At 46.0% G+C, this 18,111-nt stretch overlaps 4 protein-coding genes across 4 annotated transcripts; 3 read left to right on the top strand and 1 right to left on the bottom strand.

Annotated features, from left to right (window-relative positions):
• Nucleotides 1-643: 643 nt before the first annotated feature.
• On the bottom strand, nt 644-1,167 carry EDB91DRAFT_1087848 (uncharacterized protein; the record flags this gene model as incomplete). Its single annotated transcript, XM_041316301.1, has 3 exons — nt 644-673; nt 728-994; nt 1,072-1,167. The coding sequence occupies 3 exons, from the start codon at nt 1,165-1,167 to the stop codon at nt 644-646; spliced, it is 393 nt and encodes a 130-aa protein (XP_041169992.1).
• A 3,011-nt stretch (nt 1,168-4,178) lies between these two features.
• EDB91DRAFT_1240109 (uncharacterized protein) lies at nt 4,179-7,251 on the top strand (the record flags this gene model as incomplete). Its single annotated transcript, XM_041321962.1, has 9 exons — nt 4,179-4,321; nt 4,531-4,777; nt 4,828-4,983; nt 5,038-5,444; nt 5,497-6,101; nt 6,309-6,337; nt 6,371-6,488; nt 6,545-6,828; nt 6,868-7,251. 9 exons carry the CDS (start codon nt 4,179-4,181, stop codon nt 7,249-7,251), a joined length of 2,373 nt encoding a protein of 790 aa, XP_041169991.1.
• Nucleotides 7,252-7,561: 310 nt separating this feature from the next.
• Nucleotides 7,562-8,652, top strand: EDB91DRAFT_1255693 (uncharacterized protein; the record flags this gene model as incomplete). The annotated part of the gene is made up of 5 exons (XM_041324025.1): nt 7,562-7,614; nt 7,679-7,921; nt 7,988-8,159; nt 8,196-8,217; nt 8,264-8,652. The coding sequence occupies 5 exons, from the start codon at nt 7,562-7,564 to the stop codon at nt 8,650-8,652; spliced, it is 879 nt and encodes a 292-aa protein (XP_041169990.1).
• A 133-nt stretch (nt 8,653-8,785) lies between these two features.
• On the top strand, nt 8,786-10,247 carry EDB91DRAFT_1255692 (uncharacterized protein; the record flags this gene model as incomplete). Its single annotated transcript, XM_041324024.1, has 6 exons — nt 8,786-9,131; nt 9,185-9,387; nt 9,434-9,517; nt 9,572-9,626; nt 9,678-10,088; nt 10,147-10,247. The coding sequence occupies 6 exons, from the start codon at nt 8,786-8,788 to the stop codon at nt 10,245-10,247; spliced, it is 1,200 nt and encodes a 399-aa protein (XP_041169989.1).
• Between the last annotated feature and the right edge of the window lie 7,864 nt (nt 10,248-18,111).

The raw sequence follows: 18,111 nt of genomic DNA, 5'->3' as shown, positions 1-18,111 counted from the left end.
GCGCTAGTACTAGTGTCAGGCTCAGAGATTCAGCTCATCACAAAGTGTCCAAACCAGTTCCTATAGAGACAAGGTAAGTATGTGAAAGTATACAAGGGATCCGCGAAGTGCAGGAGCAGTAGTATCAAACAGTGCTGGACGACTGAGCCTGCGCAGATACCGCGGTAAGATTATGTCAGCGGATATCACTGGTGTGAGTGGTCCTAAAAAGGCAAAGTGTGGGTTTATTCTCATTAGAATAGTCTGTAGGGGGTACCCCCCCCCCCCCTTACAGATTTAAAGTTTATTGGGGGGGGCAAACCCTTGTTGAATTTCAAATGGTGACAAAATGACACCCAGCATCGCAGCACACCTTCCTAAAGCATGAAATTATATTCTATCCTGCATTATTTTTGTGTACGGGAAGTCATCCATTACCTGGATGGGCCCACCCGTATTCATCGGTAATAATATCCCTCCTGGCCCATCCGTTAACATTGAGGATATCTTCATCATCAGCCCATGGTCTGCTGGCCCGTGTTATACAGGATATTATGCATGTCAGTTGCCTCATATAATACAGAGTTTGTCACTGAAGGGGCTCTGTGTCCTGGGACTTGAGGTATGCGATGATGATTGCAATAGCTGCTGAGCTAATGAAGCTTCAATAGGAGTCAGCAACATGCTGGACAGCCTATAGTACCAGGTTGAAGTTAGTATTGCCATTGACACATATGAACACACTTACTATGATATACACAGTACTCATGCTCATGACTGTGCACAAGATACTGGGAAAAATTGCATCCCAGATCACCTGCAATTTCTGGCAGGCTAACTTCGGGGAAACCTCCCAGGGATTAGCCAGAGTTGCAACATATTGCATGTAAGTAGAAACAAAGACATGGCGCCACAGCCTGTGTTCAACACCATCTGGGAGATCATTGTTGCCAGGTTTCTTTGTGTGCTTGGCTTGATGAGCTGGGGGCTTGCCAGGCGAATCCTTGATGAGAGCCTGCACAATATAATGTGGTTGTATTAGTATTAGGTCGATAACTGACTTGAATGTTAAAAAAATAAGACAACACTTACTGAACTTGAAACTCGTTTTTTTCCCTTTGGGAGGGCTAGCAACTGTGGCCTCTCATTCAAGACCTTGGGTCTCATCTTTATCTGAGAGTCCTCCATCGAGGAGTTGGAGAGTATCTCCCTCTTTTGGTTCCCACGTGATGGGGACAGTGTGAGAAATCAACACATTTTCTGTCAGAACCAAGTTAGTGAATGAGCGAGTGCTGGCATTGGTCAGGGGGGGAAGGCAGCATGAACTTGTGCTATTTTTGAATATGCTGGGCTGGCTGGTGGTGGCCTTAGTGCTGGGCTTTGCATTTTTCAGGATGCTTGCTGCCCAATTGTTAATGCCAGCGGAAAAGTCCTTGCCATTGGGAGTCGAGTCACTGAGGAAAAGTAATATAAAGTTGTTTCATCAAGAGTGAGCTTAAGCATGATAAAGGGTAAGAAGAAAAGTGCTTACCTTTTTGAACTCGGCAGAATCTGTTTCTCATAAGAACACACCTCACAGTTGATCTTCTTATCTGCATCTGTGTTAGGTACTGTGCCAACTCAGGAAGCAGAGGGGTCGGGCTTGGCTTCAGCTCTTGTGCTGTGCCCTTAACCAAGTACGTGCCCCGAATTTGGAGTGGGTCCGACATTATCCGACGGTAGGACGAATGGTCTGCTTTGGTCCGCTTTGAGGGTCAGGGAGTAAGAGCTACCAGTGGTGGGCCGACTAGGAGCGGAGCAGAGAAGGCGGGGAGTGATGCGGAGAGTGGATAGGAGCAGGGGAATGTTGGTAGGGGTGGGAAAGGCGGAGGATAATGCAGAGGGGCAAAGGAGGATATTTGATAGGGGTGGAGTAATAAGGGAAGGACTTAGAGCACGGCTCTAAGTTGGAGTGGAGGGTCGGAGGGTTGGAGGTGACAACAAGTTGAGACTTGTGTCCAGAGGAGGCAAGGTCCTACTGAGAATTCTCACAAGAGGTAACTGCGAGAAAACAAGTAATATTAAGACTAAGGAAAATATCTAAGTACATGATATGTTATATACTACTATGTATGAGGCAGTGACCAGGATAACTATGTTGTAAAGCTATGTACCAAGGATATAATTTGTAAGTTCTTTACACAGGCGAAGACATAAGTCAGAGCGGATATCAATATGTACGCGTCGGATCAGTGATTGGGCGGTAATAGGAATTACCGGTGATCCGGAAGTAAGGGTCTATGTACCGAAGGGGAAAGTATATATCTAAAAGGGGAAAGAGATCCAGTTGAATGGAGAGGTTATGGAAGGGGACCGGTTGAGTGGTTGAGCAGAAGTGTAGGGCGGAATGTGGGCTTGTGATTGGATGGAGCGGAGGATGGATGGAGCAGAGGATGGATGGAGCAGAGGGGGTCGGAATGCAGAGCGGACATCAATATTGGAGCGGTCGGATCAGGTATATGACAATCTGCCAGATCTACATTTGCCTTCCCCTTCCCCTTCCCCCTTGCGAGGAATTGGCCTTGGCCTTGGTACTGAAGGTGCAACTCATCCATCCCTCATCTTGGCATCTGAAGGAGATGTGTCCTCAACAGCGGGAGGCGCCACAACAGCCTTCCTCTTGCTTGGGATTGGCTTTGGCTTCGATGGCACAGCCTGTGGTGTAGCATTGGTCACCACATCCTGGTCCACCTGCTTCTTCTCATATTTAGCAATGTGTTTGATGCTAGCTCTCTTGGTGTGTTCTTTTTCTTCTTTACTTAAATTGTATTTGCATGTTCGTTGGAACACCATGTGGCTGGAAGTTATTCATGGGCACACCTTGCATCAACCATGAACACATTGTGTTATGTGACTGGAAGTTATTCATGGGTGCACCTTGCATCAACCCTTAATGCATCATGTTATGTGGCTGGAAGTTATTCATGGGTGCACCTCACATCAACCCTGGGCAGATCATGTTACCATTGGCTACTTGTATGTACCTGCATGCATGATGTACTCCTGCGCCTTTACCAGGCCTTGTATAAAGTCAACTCGAATTTACACCTCCAAAGCCAGACTCATGGGCCCCATTCGAGTCTACAATACCATCAGCACTATCTTATGATGTGGGCCAATGGCAACCTTCATGTGCACAATATTGGCCACCCTCAACCTATGCTACCATGCCTAGTGATGGGCTGTATCTGCCATTTTTACAACAGGTTGGGGCGCACCACTCATATGCGATCCCAGCATCCATCTGAAGAATCCGAAGTCCCACCATCACACCATTCCTCCTCAAGTTCACAGCATTCCCAGTCATCCCGACCTGGCACCGGACATGCTGCAACAAGCTCAGCATGTGTGCATTCACACAGCCCAACTCAGACTAGCGTAGGCTATGAACAACTTGAAGCACCTGGGAGTTGTGACAATAAAATGGAGTTTGACTTGCCAGAGTCGGACGGACGTGGGTATGGCTTTCATGATGATGCTGCCAATGAGGCAGATATGGCTGGCTCAGATCAACGTCCTTCAAGTGGCACTAGTTCCATTGGCCAGGCAAGTCGAGATGGTAGTGTTCCTCTTCAAGTTCCTGGTGTTAGCAGAACATGTTATGGTTAAGCCTGGCTTAACCAACAGTGCACTTGATGGGGTTGATCCCATGTCCACTTCATGGAGCACTGAGACGGTGGAAGACTGAATGAAGGCTGTTCATCCAGAATGACTTGAATCTAGCATCAGACCAGATACTAGAGTTGTATATCACAAGTGAAGATCAAGTTAGAGAATACATGGTTCTAACTATTGGATATATATAGGTATCGTCCTATGAGTTCAGGGTAGGTTTGGGTAGCCAGAAAGCATCCCAACTAGGTAAGTGTCTATGTGAGTCATAAGAACTCACACATAAGAGTCACCGGTCAAATGGTAAGGGTCCAGGGTATAGTACCGGCACAGCGGTAGGTGTTCAGATCAGATAACGCTATCTGTCATGATAAGCGATAAGGCGATAAGTGATAGTCATTACTGGTGTATCGGTAGAGGCAATAAGGGAGAAGCATGCGGCTTCTAGACAAGAGCGGTACAACGCCAACATTGCAGGTAAGTGTTACTTCCTATCTACACTGTCTTTATATTCACACTGGGTCATAGGACTGAGCACCGAATCTCAAATGCTACTTGCAGACATGCAACATGAAGCTGTAGACAGCACGAGCGCAGGCACAGATGATGTTATGGGCACCATGGACAACGACTTTCAATGGGAATCGGTCCCCCATGACCTCAGAGATAACGACACATTTATGCTCGCTGTGTGAGACATTGTCGGTAGCCAGTAGGTGCTTTTTTCATTTGTGCAGCACTTATTCACAACTTCTGCAGGTGGCGTGTATACAAAGATAGCCATGGATGGCGGCAACGCCTCGTCCACCTTCACGCAAATTGGGCACCGATCATCAGCACACTCACTTCCGGGTACCTCAAGTGGAAGTATTCACCATCTTCCCCTTCAAGTGAACCTAGTCCTTATGATTTCTTGATTGATGTTATCAACATTTACACGCTTGACACTAGTGCTTATATTCACAGTGCATCCACCATTGAAACCCCTGCAGAAGCACTGGTCTTGAGCAGTTATCTGGGTGCTACTCCCCATTCTCCAACCATCGCCATTTCTTTGTCAAAACTTGAGCTTTACAGGCATCTGCGCCTGCGTAAACCTTCACTCAGTGTTGAGGCGTTCACCAAGGTACTTTGTGACCTGTATCATGTATGTATGTTTTACATTCTCCTTAGCGTTGTACTTGATATTGAGCTTAGTGGCCTTATCACCGGAGATATTGTACTGCGCTTGCTGATGCTTTCGACGTCTATCTCACAATCCACCACAACATTGATGTTCAAGTATTGAAGACCCTTGGACGTGATTCCGAAAGCTGGCGTGTGCTTAATGCATGTCCACCATGCACATATGAGGTATGTAATCAACGACACCATTACAAATATTAATATTCTAACGTAAATTCTTAGCTGAGGGATGAGCCAGAACTTGTCTTCCGACGAATGATAGTATTTGATGGGAATAACTTGCTGTCCCGTCTGGTGCCACTGGGAGGTTGTCAAGTCGGCGATACACACATATTCAACAGTGACTACTACCCCGAGCCTGACTACATCAACGCGCATGCATCACAATCCAACACACTGTCATCGGATGACGAGAACATCAACCCTACTTCTCAAATGCATGCTGGGCAGGACCCTGAACTTATGAACACGTCACCAGCTACGTCAGCATGCACGGACAACTGGAAAGCTGCTGCAGTGGATGCGAAGAAGAAGTCATGGGGAATATTCAAAGAGACGGGAATCTTCGCAAGCGCTTGCTGTCATGGTCTTGTACTTTGGATTGCTGATATGGTTCGCAGTGGGGAGCTGTATGTTGATGAATCTACCTGTTGTCTAAATACTCATGATCTGTGGATTCAGTTTCAAGTACCCACTTGCCATTGTTGGTAAAGCTCTTGAGACTCTCGGATCACATCTTTTGGTTGGATATGACGTGGGCTGCAAGCTTGCGATTACCATTGCCTCTAGCTCGCTAGCGCAGAAGTTTGATGATGCTGAATATTGTATGTGTGTTGACGCATTTTATGGGTACACCCACAGTTATGTGTGCCGAGACAAGAACCACCCAAATGTCATCAAGGGCATGGGAATCAAAGATCTTGCTACGATGGAGCACATTTTTAGCTCATCCAATCAACTTGGCCCTGTCACTCATTATGCCTTGGCATACAACCATTGTGTCTCCATAGACTCCTTTTTCAAACAGTGGGATGAAGACAAGTATCTCAACCTCAGTAATATGCTCTACAAGAACTATCTTCAAGTGTGTCAGATCATTGAAGAGCAGGGAACTGCTATCCGAGAAGCCAAGATTTTGCTCAGCATTTCAGATGACGATCTCAAGATGTGGTCTACAGAACAATCACAGTACCTCGCAACATCAGGTCAGGAGGCAGAGTGGGATGTTCATGCTGTTGTGTATGTTGAGCTGCTTCAGAAACTCAGGGAAGCAAGGTATGTATCACGTTATCCTAATCTTTTGTAATCTTATGACATGTTCAGAGCAACCTCAGAAACCGCTTCTGCAATGTTCCTGAACGCCACACCAATGAATTACAAGTTCATTATACCCACCAGCACTTCCTCCTCCTATTCTACGAACCTCTCCCAGACTCGAAGGCTGGAGACACGACACCGACAAGCTTCACAATGATATGACTCGATACTACAAGATGTTGTTGCACTTGAATTGAAGATGGGTGTAACCCAATGATGGGAACCAACTGATTGCGAGTACCTAGAGACCCTGAAGTATATGTCACAGCATGAATATCATCGTGCGCTTGACAATCTTCAACAGCTTGTAGTACTTCGGTTGTTCGAACTTCATAAACTCAATATTTCTCAAACAGGTATGAATTTCAATCTTCATGTATGACTTTACATACTCATTGTCATCGTTCCGAAGGTTATCGGATGTGCACTCATATCGCGAAGTCCTTGCAAACTCGTTGCAAGGCCATCCAAAATGCTGTCAAGTCCTATAATGCAGCTGCCCTTGCCCTTGAGCCACCAGTGCCTATGCTGGACTGGTCCAAAGTGTCGCACTATAATTTTCTTGAAGAGTTTGTTCTCTTGCGTGAGACATGCCAAGACATTCACAGCAGACGCTGGGCTGAACCGGCGGTGCATGAAGTTATGAAACAGAGCCTTCACATTGAGCGTGCACATAAAGAGATTCAGCATTGCCATGTGGAAAGTTGATGACTGCACACTGCTATCGTTGATGAGGAAGCACACTTCACCTGGGTCATTTTGGAGGCCAACAATGCTAGCAATCCAATATGTGGGGCACTTGAAGAATTTTGTCAATGCCGGCGGCACATCAATGCTCACGTACTCGCTCATTTACAGGACTTATATTCACTTGCCAGCTTCACTGGCTCCACAACACTGGGTATCAGGAAGAACGCTCCAGACGATGTCCAAGTCACTGTGGACTTGCAGGCATTGGTGAATTCAGAGCATCAGAGCGCTGAAGATGATGAGAATGATGATTGCGCAGGACTCAAGGAGGATGATGCTATTGTTGGTGAAGTCGGTGGTCTACTCAACTACATATCTGAATTACCACAGCAATTTGAATGCTTCATACTTTCTTTGCACAATGCATAATGATTAATGGAGTCACGATAATATTATGACGTTGAAAACAACAAACAGTGTGACTTGAGTTCATTATATATATACTCCAGGATCATCCTACAGAGCAAGAGAAATATGTAAGACTCGAGGGAACACACCAGACAGTAGATGTAGTGTATTTGATTCAATAATTCAGTCTGCGGTGCACTTCGGATTCAGTAATTATTGTTGTATGTAGTCGTATGCCCGATCTCCAACCGTTGCCACCAATCATCACTTAATCAGTTGCGATCATTGCAACTACTACACTACTCTCTTTCACTCAACTATGTCTTTGTCAATGGCGCTAGTAGCTGTCCTTGGTGGCCCATCCCCTGGTATAAAGGAATCCTGGTGAGTTCCTGTTAAATCAATCATTCTCTGATCATTCTCTGAATCTCATTGATTGGTTCGAAAGGCCATTCATCGCATCCAGACACAACACATCTCCCTTTCCGCTAGCTATTCAGTGCCACTCACAGGATCAAGCAGAGAAAATCTTGAGACTGCAGAACTCTACCATCAAGTTCATCGAGAGGAATTCACCCAGTGCTATCTTCACAACCTTGGCTACATTGAAGGGCATTGCAGGCATTTTTCCCAATCATGAGGGGTTTTACAGTGTTGTGTATGGACAGAAAGTCAGTATATTTCTGGATAGGTATGTAATATCACAACTATGATACTCATGCACTGCTGCACCATACTCATGCTCTGAATGTTACAGGTCAATGGCTATTGCACAGGTCAACGGCCTTGAAATCAGGAAGTTCCATAAATTCAACACGCTAATTGAAGCTCTCTGCTTCATGATATTCAAGGGGATGGACAATCCTGCCAGTGATGACAATGAATCTCAGCCGACTGCAGCTTATTTGACTCGCCACACTGAGGCTTTTGTGATGATGTGCTGACCATCCACATCTCAAAGGCAGCACAGGGTACCTCAATCTACGGGTATGTTATTTTTCATTCCACTGACTCGCTCTGATTGTTTCACAAGGGTTACAACAACTTTCAACTCAATTTGAGCAGCTTCAAGTGCAATCCGCCTCTCAGTCTATTGACAGCTCATTGCAGCCCATCATCCGCCACTATAACAGGTCGCTTTCTGGCATCACAGGGATGGTTTTCATTGGAGAATCCGATATTGTCGACTTAGACTCACCTCCCACTGGTGCCCTTGGTCCTCCAGCCGAAAAATATCTCTTTGCACATGGCTACCAAGCTTCAGCTATCTGGAGCATCATTCATGCTTTTAGGGAAGAATATTCTATTCAAGATTTTACTAACTACATCTGCGCTAGAGGAATGCCTCTGTTGGAGGCTGAATATCTTTTTGAGTTGATTTCAGGATGTGACATCTATCTGGATGACGGCGGCATCATCTAGATGAGATTACCAATGTTTTATCGTGGCTTTAACATCATTTACAATGCCTATAGTACTCTAACAAGTTTTGTTTGCTTGCATTCCCACGCTCATCTGTGTTGTCCTCCTGCTCGTGCTGTTGTGATTTTCAATAATGCCAGACATTGCTCAACACCAGCATTACATCAAGGTCATCAAGTCTAGTTCACGGACACCGTGGCACCATCACATCAAATGCAAAGCGCATCTCTGCACACAAGCTGAGAAGAAGGCGCTCGCTGAGAAATGCAGGGCTCATAAATGCGCATATAAGGATGCCCTTGCGGATTCTCAGGATATGGTCATGCAAGAGGCTGTCAAATTACATGAAGAATTTCCTCACAGGACAGTTGAATATCAATTCGAAGCAATTTTACAACAGTTGCACACCAAGCAGAAGAGCCGAAAAGCAACCAATTGGAATGCATTTCTTCGTTCTGAGGTCAAGGCGATGAACGCAGGTCAGTCATGTTTTAAAACACATCGCTCAAATTTTCTGACATGTTTTATACAGCGCGAGCACCCAATGAACCTCGTGTCAAGGCTACCCAGGCTGGGCATGATATTGCTGCAAAATGGAATGCTATGTCACAGCAAGAGAAAGGCCTCATGGAAGACTTAGAAGATCATCACAACAATAAGGCTTTAGCAAGTCACAATGTCCCCATCAATGCCTTCCACGATATTTGCACTACATTGGATTCCGTAACACAAACGGTATGTAGAAGCGGCAATTTTTGACATGCACTCATATTGTATACAGCTCACTACTCTCTCTGCCAGGACTGGGTGTCATACTGCCCTCATCACTGTTCAAGGTGACCTGGACCATTATAACCGCCCTTATGTCTACCTTTCGGATGATCATGTTGGGGACTTCTTCCAGCTTGCTCTCAAATAGACACCCTCCAACTTCACAACACTTCTCGAAGGTTACTGTACATCTGGCATCACCGGTATGAATTTATTTATTTATTAACCTCATGTTTTGATTCACGGCTCTATAGGTGTTATTTCTAACTACAAGCAGAGTTTCCTTCAACTCAAGAGCAAGACATCAGTGCTTATCCTGGAAAAGCTCCATGAGGTGGCTCAGGTACCTGTCTCCAGGATGTACTATGTCAACTTCAACAAGAACATTACCGCGCAACATGGAGTGGTTCTTGAAAACTGGCCACCAAAAAAATTCACAAGTCCTGGGGACATCGGCTCAATGGTAGAGGTCAAGACTGTGTACAATGCATTTATGACAGGCACGACAAAATTTCGCAAGTTTACAGCTGCCAAGTGGCAAGATTGGGAAGAGACCAGATTCAACATAACCTTGGAGTGCAGTGCAGAAGATGATACAGACGAAGGCGTGAATGCACCAGCAGATGAGGGCAGGAATGCACTGGTAGATGAAGGTGGGATTAACAGTATGTGTTTTATCCTCGTGTCATGACATTGGGTGATGCTGACAATGACATTTTCTAGTGAACATTGATCCATTCCTCTTGTCTATCTCACAGCCAATGAACACTGAGTCCCAGTCTGTACCTACAACAAGAGAGTCTGCGCCTATCCGAAGGAAATGAGGCCATGAGCAAGTAGAAGGTGGTTTTGGGCATGTCATTTCGGGTATTTCGGGCATGGGAGGGGATGAGGTATCTGTCACTAAGAAATCCCACAAGACACGCTTTGATAAAGGGAAAAAGCGAGGACCGAAACAGCATGCTAATCAGTCCGGACAGGCTGCTTCAAGTTGAAAATCCTGGTATTACATTTCCTAGTAGTAATAACACTGCAGCAATACATTTAATATGAGTCTTGCATCGAGGACATTAGATAGAAGGAACACGATGGCCTCAGCACTCAAGCTTGAGAGTCTGCTGAGAAACAGATGTATTTAACACACCCAATGCAAAACTATGCAAGTACAAACTGATGAGCATCTAATAGTTCTATCATAACACATGTAAGGCTTACTCAAATCTTGTGCAATCCTTAGTGCCCATAACATCATCTACGCCTGCGCTTGTGCTGTGACCTGTCTACAGCTTCACATTGCATGTCTGCAAGTAGTGTTTGAGATTCGGTACTCAGCCCTATAACCCAGTGTGAATATATAGACAGTGTAGATAGGAAGTAACACTTACCTGCAATATTGTCATTGTACCGCTGTGGGTACAACAAGTGCAGTGGAGAGAAATCGATCTACTACACAGTTGGGTCTTTGCTGCCTGCTGCCTCGCTTGGGAACAAGTGCGTTCGACCCTTAAGGGGATTGCTACTGGGACCCTACAGGATGAAAGATCCGCAAAAGCGGATGAAGCAGATAGGATGCGAAACGTACGGATTCGTTGGATGGAGCGGATGGCACTTGCGGATCGGACAGGATGTGAATCAAAGTTGAAGGAAGTTCATTAAAGGTTAGATGGATAGTGAGTATAAGTCAAAGCGATCTTCTGGTAGGGTGCAGGAAAAGTGGGAGAAAGTTACATGAAGTAAGTATTTTTCAAAACCCTCCATGCTTATAGGGTACAGTATTTTCAAGGAACATAGATATATAGGTAGTGAGTCTAGACCGTGCCATAAGCTATCCGAAAAATACTGGAGTGTGAGAGGATATGTCTGTGTTCAGTCAGTAACAAGAAAATGCGTGTGAGTACGTACCAATGAGGTAGAATGGATGTGGACAGGACGGATGCGGTGGATGCGCGAGCTATAGGAGGAGATCCGAAGGTATCCGCATGTTATCCGAAAAGCGGATGTGTATCGGATGGAATGGATAGGTGTCGGATGGATGTCAGATGGATGCCTGATGCATCAGAAAAGTGGTGGATACGAGCCTAGCGTAGGGATACTCCCTACACCGGAAGTAATGGTCTAAGTACTGAAAAGGAAAGCATATATCTAAAAGGGGAAAGAGGTCCAGTTGAATGGAGATGCTATGGAAGGGGACCAGTTGAGCGGTTGAGCGGAGTGGATGCGAATGATGATCGGGCGGAGCGGATGATGAATGGAGCGGATAGGGTCAGAAAGCAGGGCGGATATCAGTATCGGGGCGGTCGGATCTGGTATATGACAGTTACCTACATGATACCTACAGTATATAAGCTCCTGTAATACTCCGGAACTCCTTAGTTCAAATATCATCTCAGTTCTGCTCATTCCTGCATCTCCAGACTTGAGTCTCACCTCTTGTCCACCTCCGAGTCTTAGGGGTTGAACCTTAGGACTAAATCTCCGGCTCTACCTTAGGGTAGTCTAACCTCTGTTCTTTTTCTACTCTGGACGTGTCCGCAGTAGTGTTAAGGTTGTTCTCAGGGGTAAAGTGGAGTTTGAGGGGCTTGGCTTCAGCTCATATGCTGCACCCCTTACCTGAGTACGTGCCCCTAATTTTGGATTGTAGTCCGACAGGAGTTCTACGAGCCCCAACAGGACGTCGGAGCAGAGGTCCTCTGAAGGAGGACTGATGGACTACTAGATGAGCGTGGGAACATCGGGCAGGGGTTGTTCTGCCCAACAGGAGGGAGGCAGGAGACTACTGTGGTCGGAACCAACAGTGGAAGTGGAGTGGAAGTGTTAAGACCGTGCTCAATGGGGTAAAGTGGAGTCTGAGGGGCTTGGCTTCAGCTCATACGCTGCGCCCCTTACCTGAGTACATGCCCCTAATTTCGGGGTGTAGTCCAACATGAATCTATGGGTTCTGACAGGACATCGGAATGGGGGTCCTCTGAAGGAGGACCGATGGACTACTAGGTGAGTGCAGGAAAGTTGGGTGGGGGTTGTTCCACCCGACAGGAGGGAATGGGAGACTACTGTGGTCAGAACCAACAGTAGAAGCGGAGCGGAAGGAACTGCTTGGGTGAAGTCCGAAGCAGAGCGGAATGGGGGGGACGGATGCAAGAGTGTGGGGTCTAGTTCCGATGCACAGGAAGTCAGGTGAGCAGAAGGACAGAGGAACGGGGGAATGGGGGAGCGGAGGATCAGAGGATGGCCAACCTAGGGAGTCAATACCCTAGGCCGGCTTAACAGGAGTTGACTAGGATCAGGCCCAAGTCAAAGAACAGAAGAGCAGGGCTTAGAAAAGGTAATATTCAGACCGAGTATCTACAGACAAGTGTACATATGTTTATATACTCTAAGTGATGAGCATAGCATAGCAGAAGGCTATGTGCTGAGTATACAGGATTATAATAGGATGACTGAGACATACAAGAATAAGGCTCAGGGAACAGTATGTATGCGACAGATCAGAATCGCTAGGGTATAGGGATTACTGGTGATCCGAAAAGCGGAACTATGATACTAAATGGGGATAGGACCAGTTGAGTGGTTCCTAGTCTAGGAGTGGACTGGTGAGGTGGTCAGACGGACTAATAGTCAGGTGGGGGAATACGAGCAGAACTGAAGGATCCGTGCAGGTCGGAAAAGCGGAGGGAGTAGGAATAGGATCGGGCGGACTGATAGGGCAGAGGAACGGAACCTCAGATAGGGTCAGATGGAAGGGGTATGGGGTCGGAGGACATAGGGGTAGTGTCGGAAGAGTGGAATGGGGTCGGGCAGAGGTAGCAGGGCTAATCCTGCTGAGATGCACTTCGTGCATTGTTGGAGAAGGAGGAATGGAGTGAACAGGGAAACAGGGGGTCGGACCAGGGGTGGGGTTGTTCACAGGTGGTATTGGAGGTGCTCGGATCTGGTATATGACAAGTAGCCTTACTCCATTCCCTCATAGTCTTCTGGAGTTCCACCGAACTCCCCTAGTGTCTGACCTCTGGACTTCCCGGACTTCCATTGGACTTCCCTTCTGCCCCTCGGAAATTAAGGGCATGTACTCGGGTAAGGGGCGCAGCACACGACCTGAAGCCAAAGCCCTTTGAGTAACCTCCCCCTTGAGCATGACCTTAACAAAAGCTATGTACCAAGGATATAATTTGTAAGTACTTACACAGGCGAAGACATAAGTCAGAGCAGATATCAATGTGTATGCGTCAGATCAGTGATCGAGCGGTAAGAGGAATTACCGGTGATCCAGAGGTAAGGGTCTATGTACTGAAGGGGAAAGTATATATCTAAAAGGGGAAAGAGGTTCCAGTTGAATGGAGACATTATAGAAGGGAACCGGTTGGGTGGTCAAGTGCAAGTGTAGGAGCGGAATGCGAACTGTGATTGGAACTGAGTGGAGGGGGTTGGAAAGTGGAGCGGATATTAATATCAGAGCGGTCGGATCAGGTATATGACAAGGACACCGATCAGCATCGTCATAGTATTCCCTTCATCTGCCGACCACGCACAATATGCACCTGATCATTCCTGCTCTATCTGACTCATTGCCGATTGAACCCGCACTCATATATACCCAAGCCGCACGTGGTGTGAGTCAGCCGATCAACATACACTCGCGACATTGGTTGGTTGTGTGCGTATTCTGCCTTTCTAGCTCACAGATCCTTGGACGAACCCCATATCCATCCATCCTTGTTCACTGGTGCATAGTACACTTCTCCTTGGTATATTTGACAATTACAGTACTCTTACCTCCCAAACTCCCCTATTACGTCGCCTTAAGTGGCTCAGACCGACTTACTTCCCAATATCCCCATACATACCACGGGAAGTCAACCGCATGTCCCACACATATCTCTAGCAAACCATGAGGTAGCCTGGACATTCCAAGCGATGGTTATCTCCATTACTCACCTTGTAGCCGATTTGTACTTAAGTAGTGCACGCCTGTTGTTGAAATGCAGTTAATTCTCACTCAGAAGCCGTGTCTTTTGTGTCCTGTTCTTTTCCGATTCTGCTCCTGTGTCTGTCCGCACATTTTCCTTAGTCTTCTGTTTATCATTGACCATCTCGATCGGCCACATTTGCTTGCAACTGCATAGTGGTCGGTAGGAATTATAGTCAATTGGCTTTACAACTAATTGTTCCCTCTGAGCATATATTGGATCGGTCACTCTTTGACTTGTTGTCGCACCCCTCGTATTTATACTGAGGCCCAGGTCAAACTGAACACTACAGGCTCACTACTCGAATCCGCCGCTATTGCGCTGAGGTCATAGTAGTATTTGCTCCTTACACCAGTTGTACACCTTTCCACTTTGCTTACTCATCCATCTGTTTGCACTTCATTTCTGACCTCATTTCCTTGATCTGTTGTTGTCATATACCTGATCTGACCACTCTAATATCGATATCTGCTCCACTTTCCGACCACCTCCGCTCCATCCATCCTCCGCTCCATCCAATCACAGTCCACATTCTGCTTCTACGCTTCCGCCCGACCGCTCAACCGGTCCCCTTCCATAATGTCTCCATTCAACTGGAACCTCTTTCCCCTTTTAGATATATACTTTCCCCTTCGGTACATAGACCCTTACTTCCAGATCACTGGTAATTCCTTTTACCACTCAATCACTGATTCGACGAGTACATATTGATATTTGCTCCAACTTATGTCTTCACCTGTGTAAGTACTTACAAATTATATCCTTGGTACATAGCTTTACAACATAGTTATCCTGATCACTGCCTCATACATAGAAGTATATAACATATCATGTACTTAGATATTTTCCTGAGTCTTAATATTACTTGTCTTCTTGCAGTTACTACTTGTGTGAATTCTCAGTAGGACCTTGCCTCCTCTGGACACAAGTCTCAACTTGTTGTCACCTCCGACCCTCCGCTCCGACTTAGAGCCATGCTCTAAGTCTCCCCCTTATTTCTCTGCCCCTTTCAATATTCCCCTCTGACCCTTTTCCATCCTCTGCATTATCCTCTGCCTTCCCCGCTCCTACCAAACATTCCCCCTGCTCCTATCCACCCTCCACATCACTCCCCGCCTTCTCCGCTCCGCTCCTAGTCGACCCACCGCTAGTAGCTCTTACCTCTCGATCCTCAAGGCGAACCTAAGCAGTCCACTCATCCTATTGTTGGACAATGTCGGACCCACTCCAAATTCAGGGCACATACTCAGCTAAGGGCGCAGCGCAAGAGCTGAAGCCAAGCCCCGACCCCTCTGCTTCCTGAGCCAACACAGTACCTAACAGTTGTACACTTACTAATAGACCCTCCATATGCTTCAGACATAGCTTTTACTGTGCTGACTGATTACTTACATGATACCTACAGGATATAAACTCCTGTAAAACTCCAGAACTCCTCAGTTCGAATATCATCTTAGTTCTGCTCATTCCTGCTTCTCTGGACTTGAGTCTGATCTCTCGTCCACCTCCGAGTCTGATCTCTCGTCCACCTCCGAGTCTTAGGGTTAAACCTTAGGACTATATCTCCAGCTCTACCTTAAGGTAGTCTAACTCTGTTCCGCTTCTACTCCAGACTTGTCCGCAGTAGCCTTACTTTATCTTTTCCTAGCCTTCCGGAGTTCCACCAAACTCCCCCTATGTCTGACCTCCGGACTTCCCTGGACTTCCATTGGACTTCCCCCCTGCCTCTCGGAAATTAAGGGCATGTACTTTGGTAAGGGGCACAGCACACGAGCTGAACCCGAAGCCCTTTGAGTAACCTATCCTTGAGCACGACCTTAACAGACATGCTTTTTCTGGTTTTTCTGGTTTTTTTTTAAGTGAATTAAGTGTGCAAAAAGCAAACATTCAGAGATTGAGTGGGCTTAATAAAGTCACTCACACTTTTTCACTCAAATGACTTAATGCTCCTTTTCACATAATTAAGTGACAAATTAAGTGAGAAAAGCAACTGGTCATTTTACTGATGCTACAGCACGATAGCTTGGTGTTGCACATCAGCACACTGTTGGTGATGGCAGAAACTGCCATTGGAACCTATCTATCCAAAGTCAGATACATTTTGAAGAAACAGATCAGCTTGCTACAGCACAATAGCTCAGTGTCACACATCAGCACACTTTTGGTGATGGGAGAAACTGCCATGGGAACCTACCTATCCAAAGCCAGACACATTTTGCAGAAACCCAAAAGTGTGTTAGTAGATCACACCTTGCTGCCATAGGTCCATCAGTATCATAGCTTTGGTAGATCCTACATCAGTAATTGTGATAATCATTTTTTATATCGTGCATTAGGTAAAGTTAGCTAAAACTCTGCCATTCTTTAGTCAAATGCCTGATGTAGTTGACCCAGCTTCGAGTTGTAAGTCCTTTTGTTTCTGTTTTTCTTATTATCTACTAACAGCTAGTGATGTGCATGGCCCAGCTTCAAGCTGTGGGCCAGGCCAAGCCAGGCCAGGCCAAAGTCACAGCCTGGTGATGGCTTTGGCCTAGCCTGAGATTATGAAAAGCCAAAGCCACTGGCTCAGGCCATGGCTTATGTCATATAACTGTGCCTGCAGCGCCCCAAGCCAGCCACTTGATGACCGCGGACTGTACCTTTAAGATATGACTTCTATCTCACTTTGGCCTTTCAATCACTTTCCTTGTGTATTTCCATGTGCCAATATATGTCAATTAACGACAGTGAGTTGCACATTCTTTCCAAGCTTGACACCACTCACTGTGGTGTTAGTGATGGCTCCTTTGCAAGTTTCTTGTGATTTGCAAGCTCAGTGACCATCAAATTTGTTTTGAGACAAATGTATGCCTCTGTGATGGTACATTTTTCATATCTACCTCCTACTACCTGCCTCTGATGGCTGGAACTATCCACACAGATAGTGATGATGAATGTTGTGCGCGCCCAGTCCACCAAACTAAACCTACTGCTATCCTCCTGCAACATTCCGAGAAGGCTGCTCTCCCATCACAAATGAAGGCCATTAATGCCTTTCGTGCAGCAGAGGTTGCGAAGTGTGTGGCCAAAACTCAACAAGTTGCCAATACTGGTCATGCAAGCCAAACCACCCCCAGCTTGTCCCAGAATTCATCCTCTGGTGACTCCCCTGCACTATTAGGCTCAAGCTTGGCTGTACTTGAAAAGGGCAAAAGGGTGCGTGTTGAAGACATTTTTGATGAGGATGGATCTCAATGCAAGTGTATTTGCCATATGTGAAGCGGATGAAACTGACACCACACCTTTAGCTAAAAGATTGCATAAATCAACTGCAGTAATTGATTCAAATCTAGTCGACAATGATGGTCAATTTTTTGAAGATGATGACGACACGGAGATACAGGAGAATGCATATATTAATCCAAAGCATTAGTGCCATCATCTACCATCAAAAATTATCTACTAACAGTACTCAACCATCAGCAAAAAAGAAATGTGTTGAGGCCCAGATGATGTTGACATAGATGGCATCCCCATTGATGTTGATGTCCAATCGATTGTTGATTTGTCCTCAACACATGAAGGTAAAACAGCCAATGTTGATCATTTTTTTGGGCCAGGGTTCAAGAAAACTGGGTGAATGGGAAGGCAAAGAAGCACCAAAAATGCAAGAGCTGCCTGTAAGATTCCATTGATTTAGTTGTATTCACACACTTACTCATCTCTCATAGGAAAGGTTGTGTTC

This window comes from Suillus paluster (genome assembly GCF_016628075.1).
Source record: "Suillus paluster strain FC165 chromosome Unknown EDB91scaffold_151, whole genome shotgun sequence".
Taxonomy (NCBI): domain Eukaryota; kingdom Fungi; phylum Basidiomycota; class Agaricomycetes; order Boletales; family Suillaceae; genus Suillus; species Suillus paluster.
This window is presented reverse-complemented; position numbering and strand designations above follow the sequence as displayed.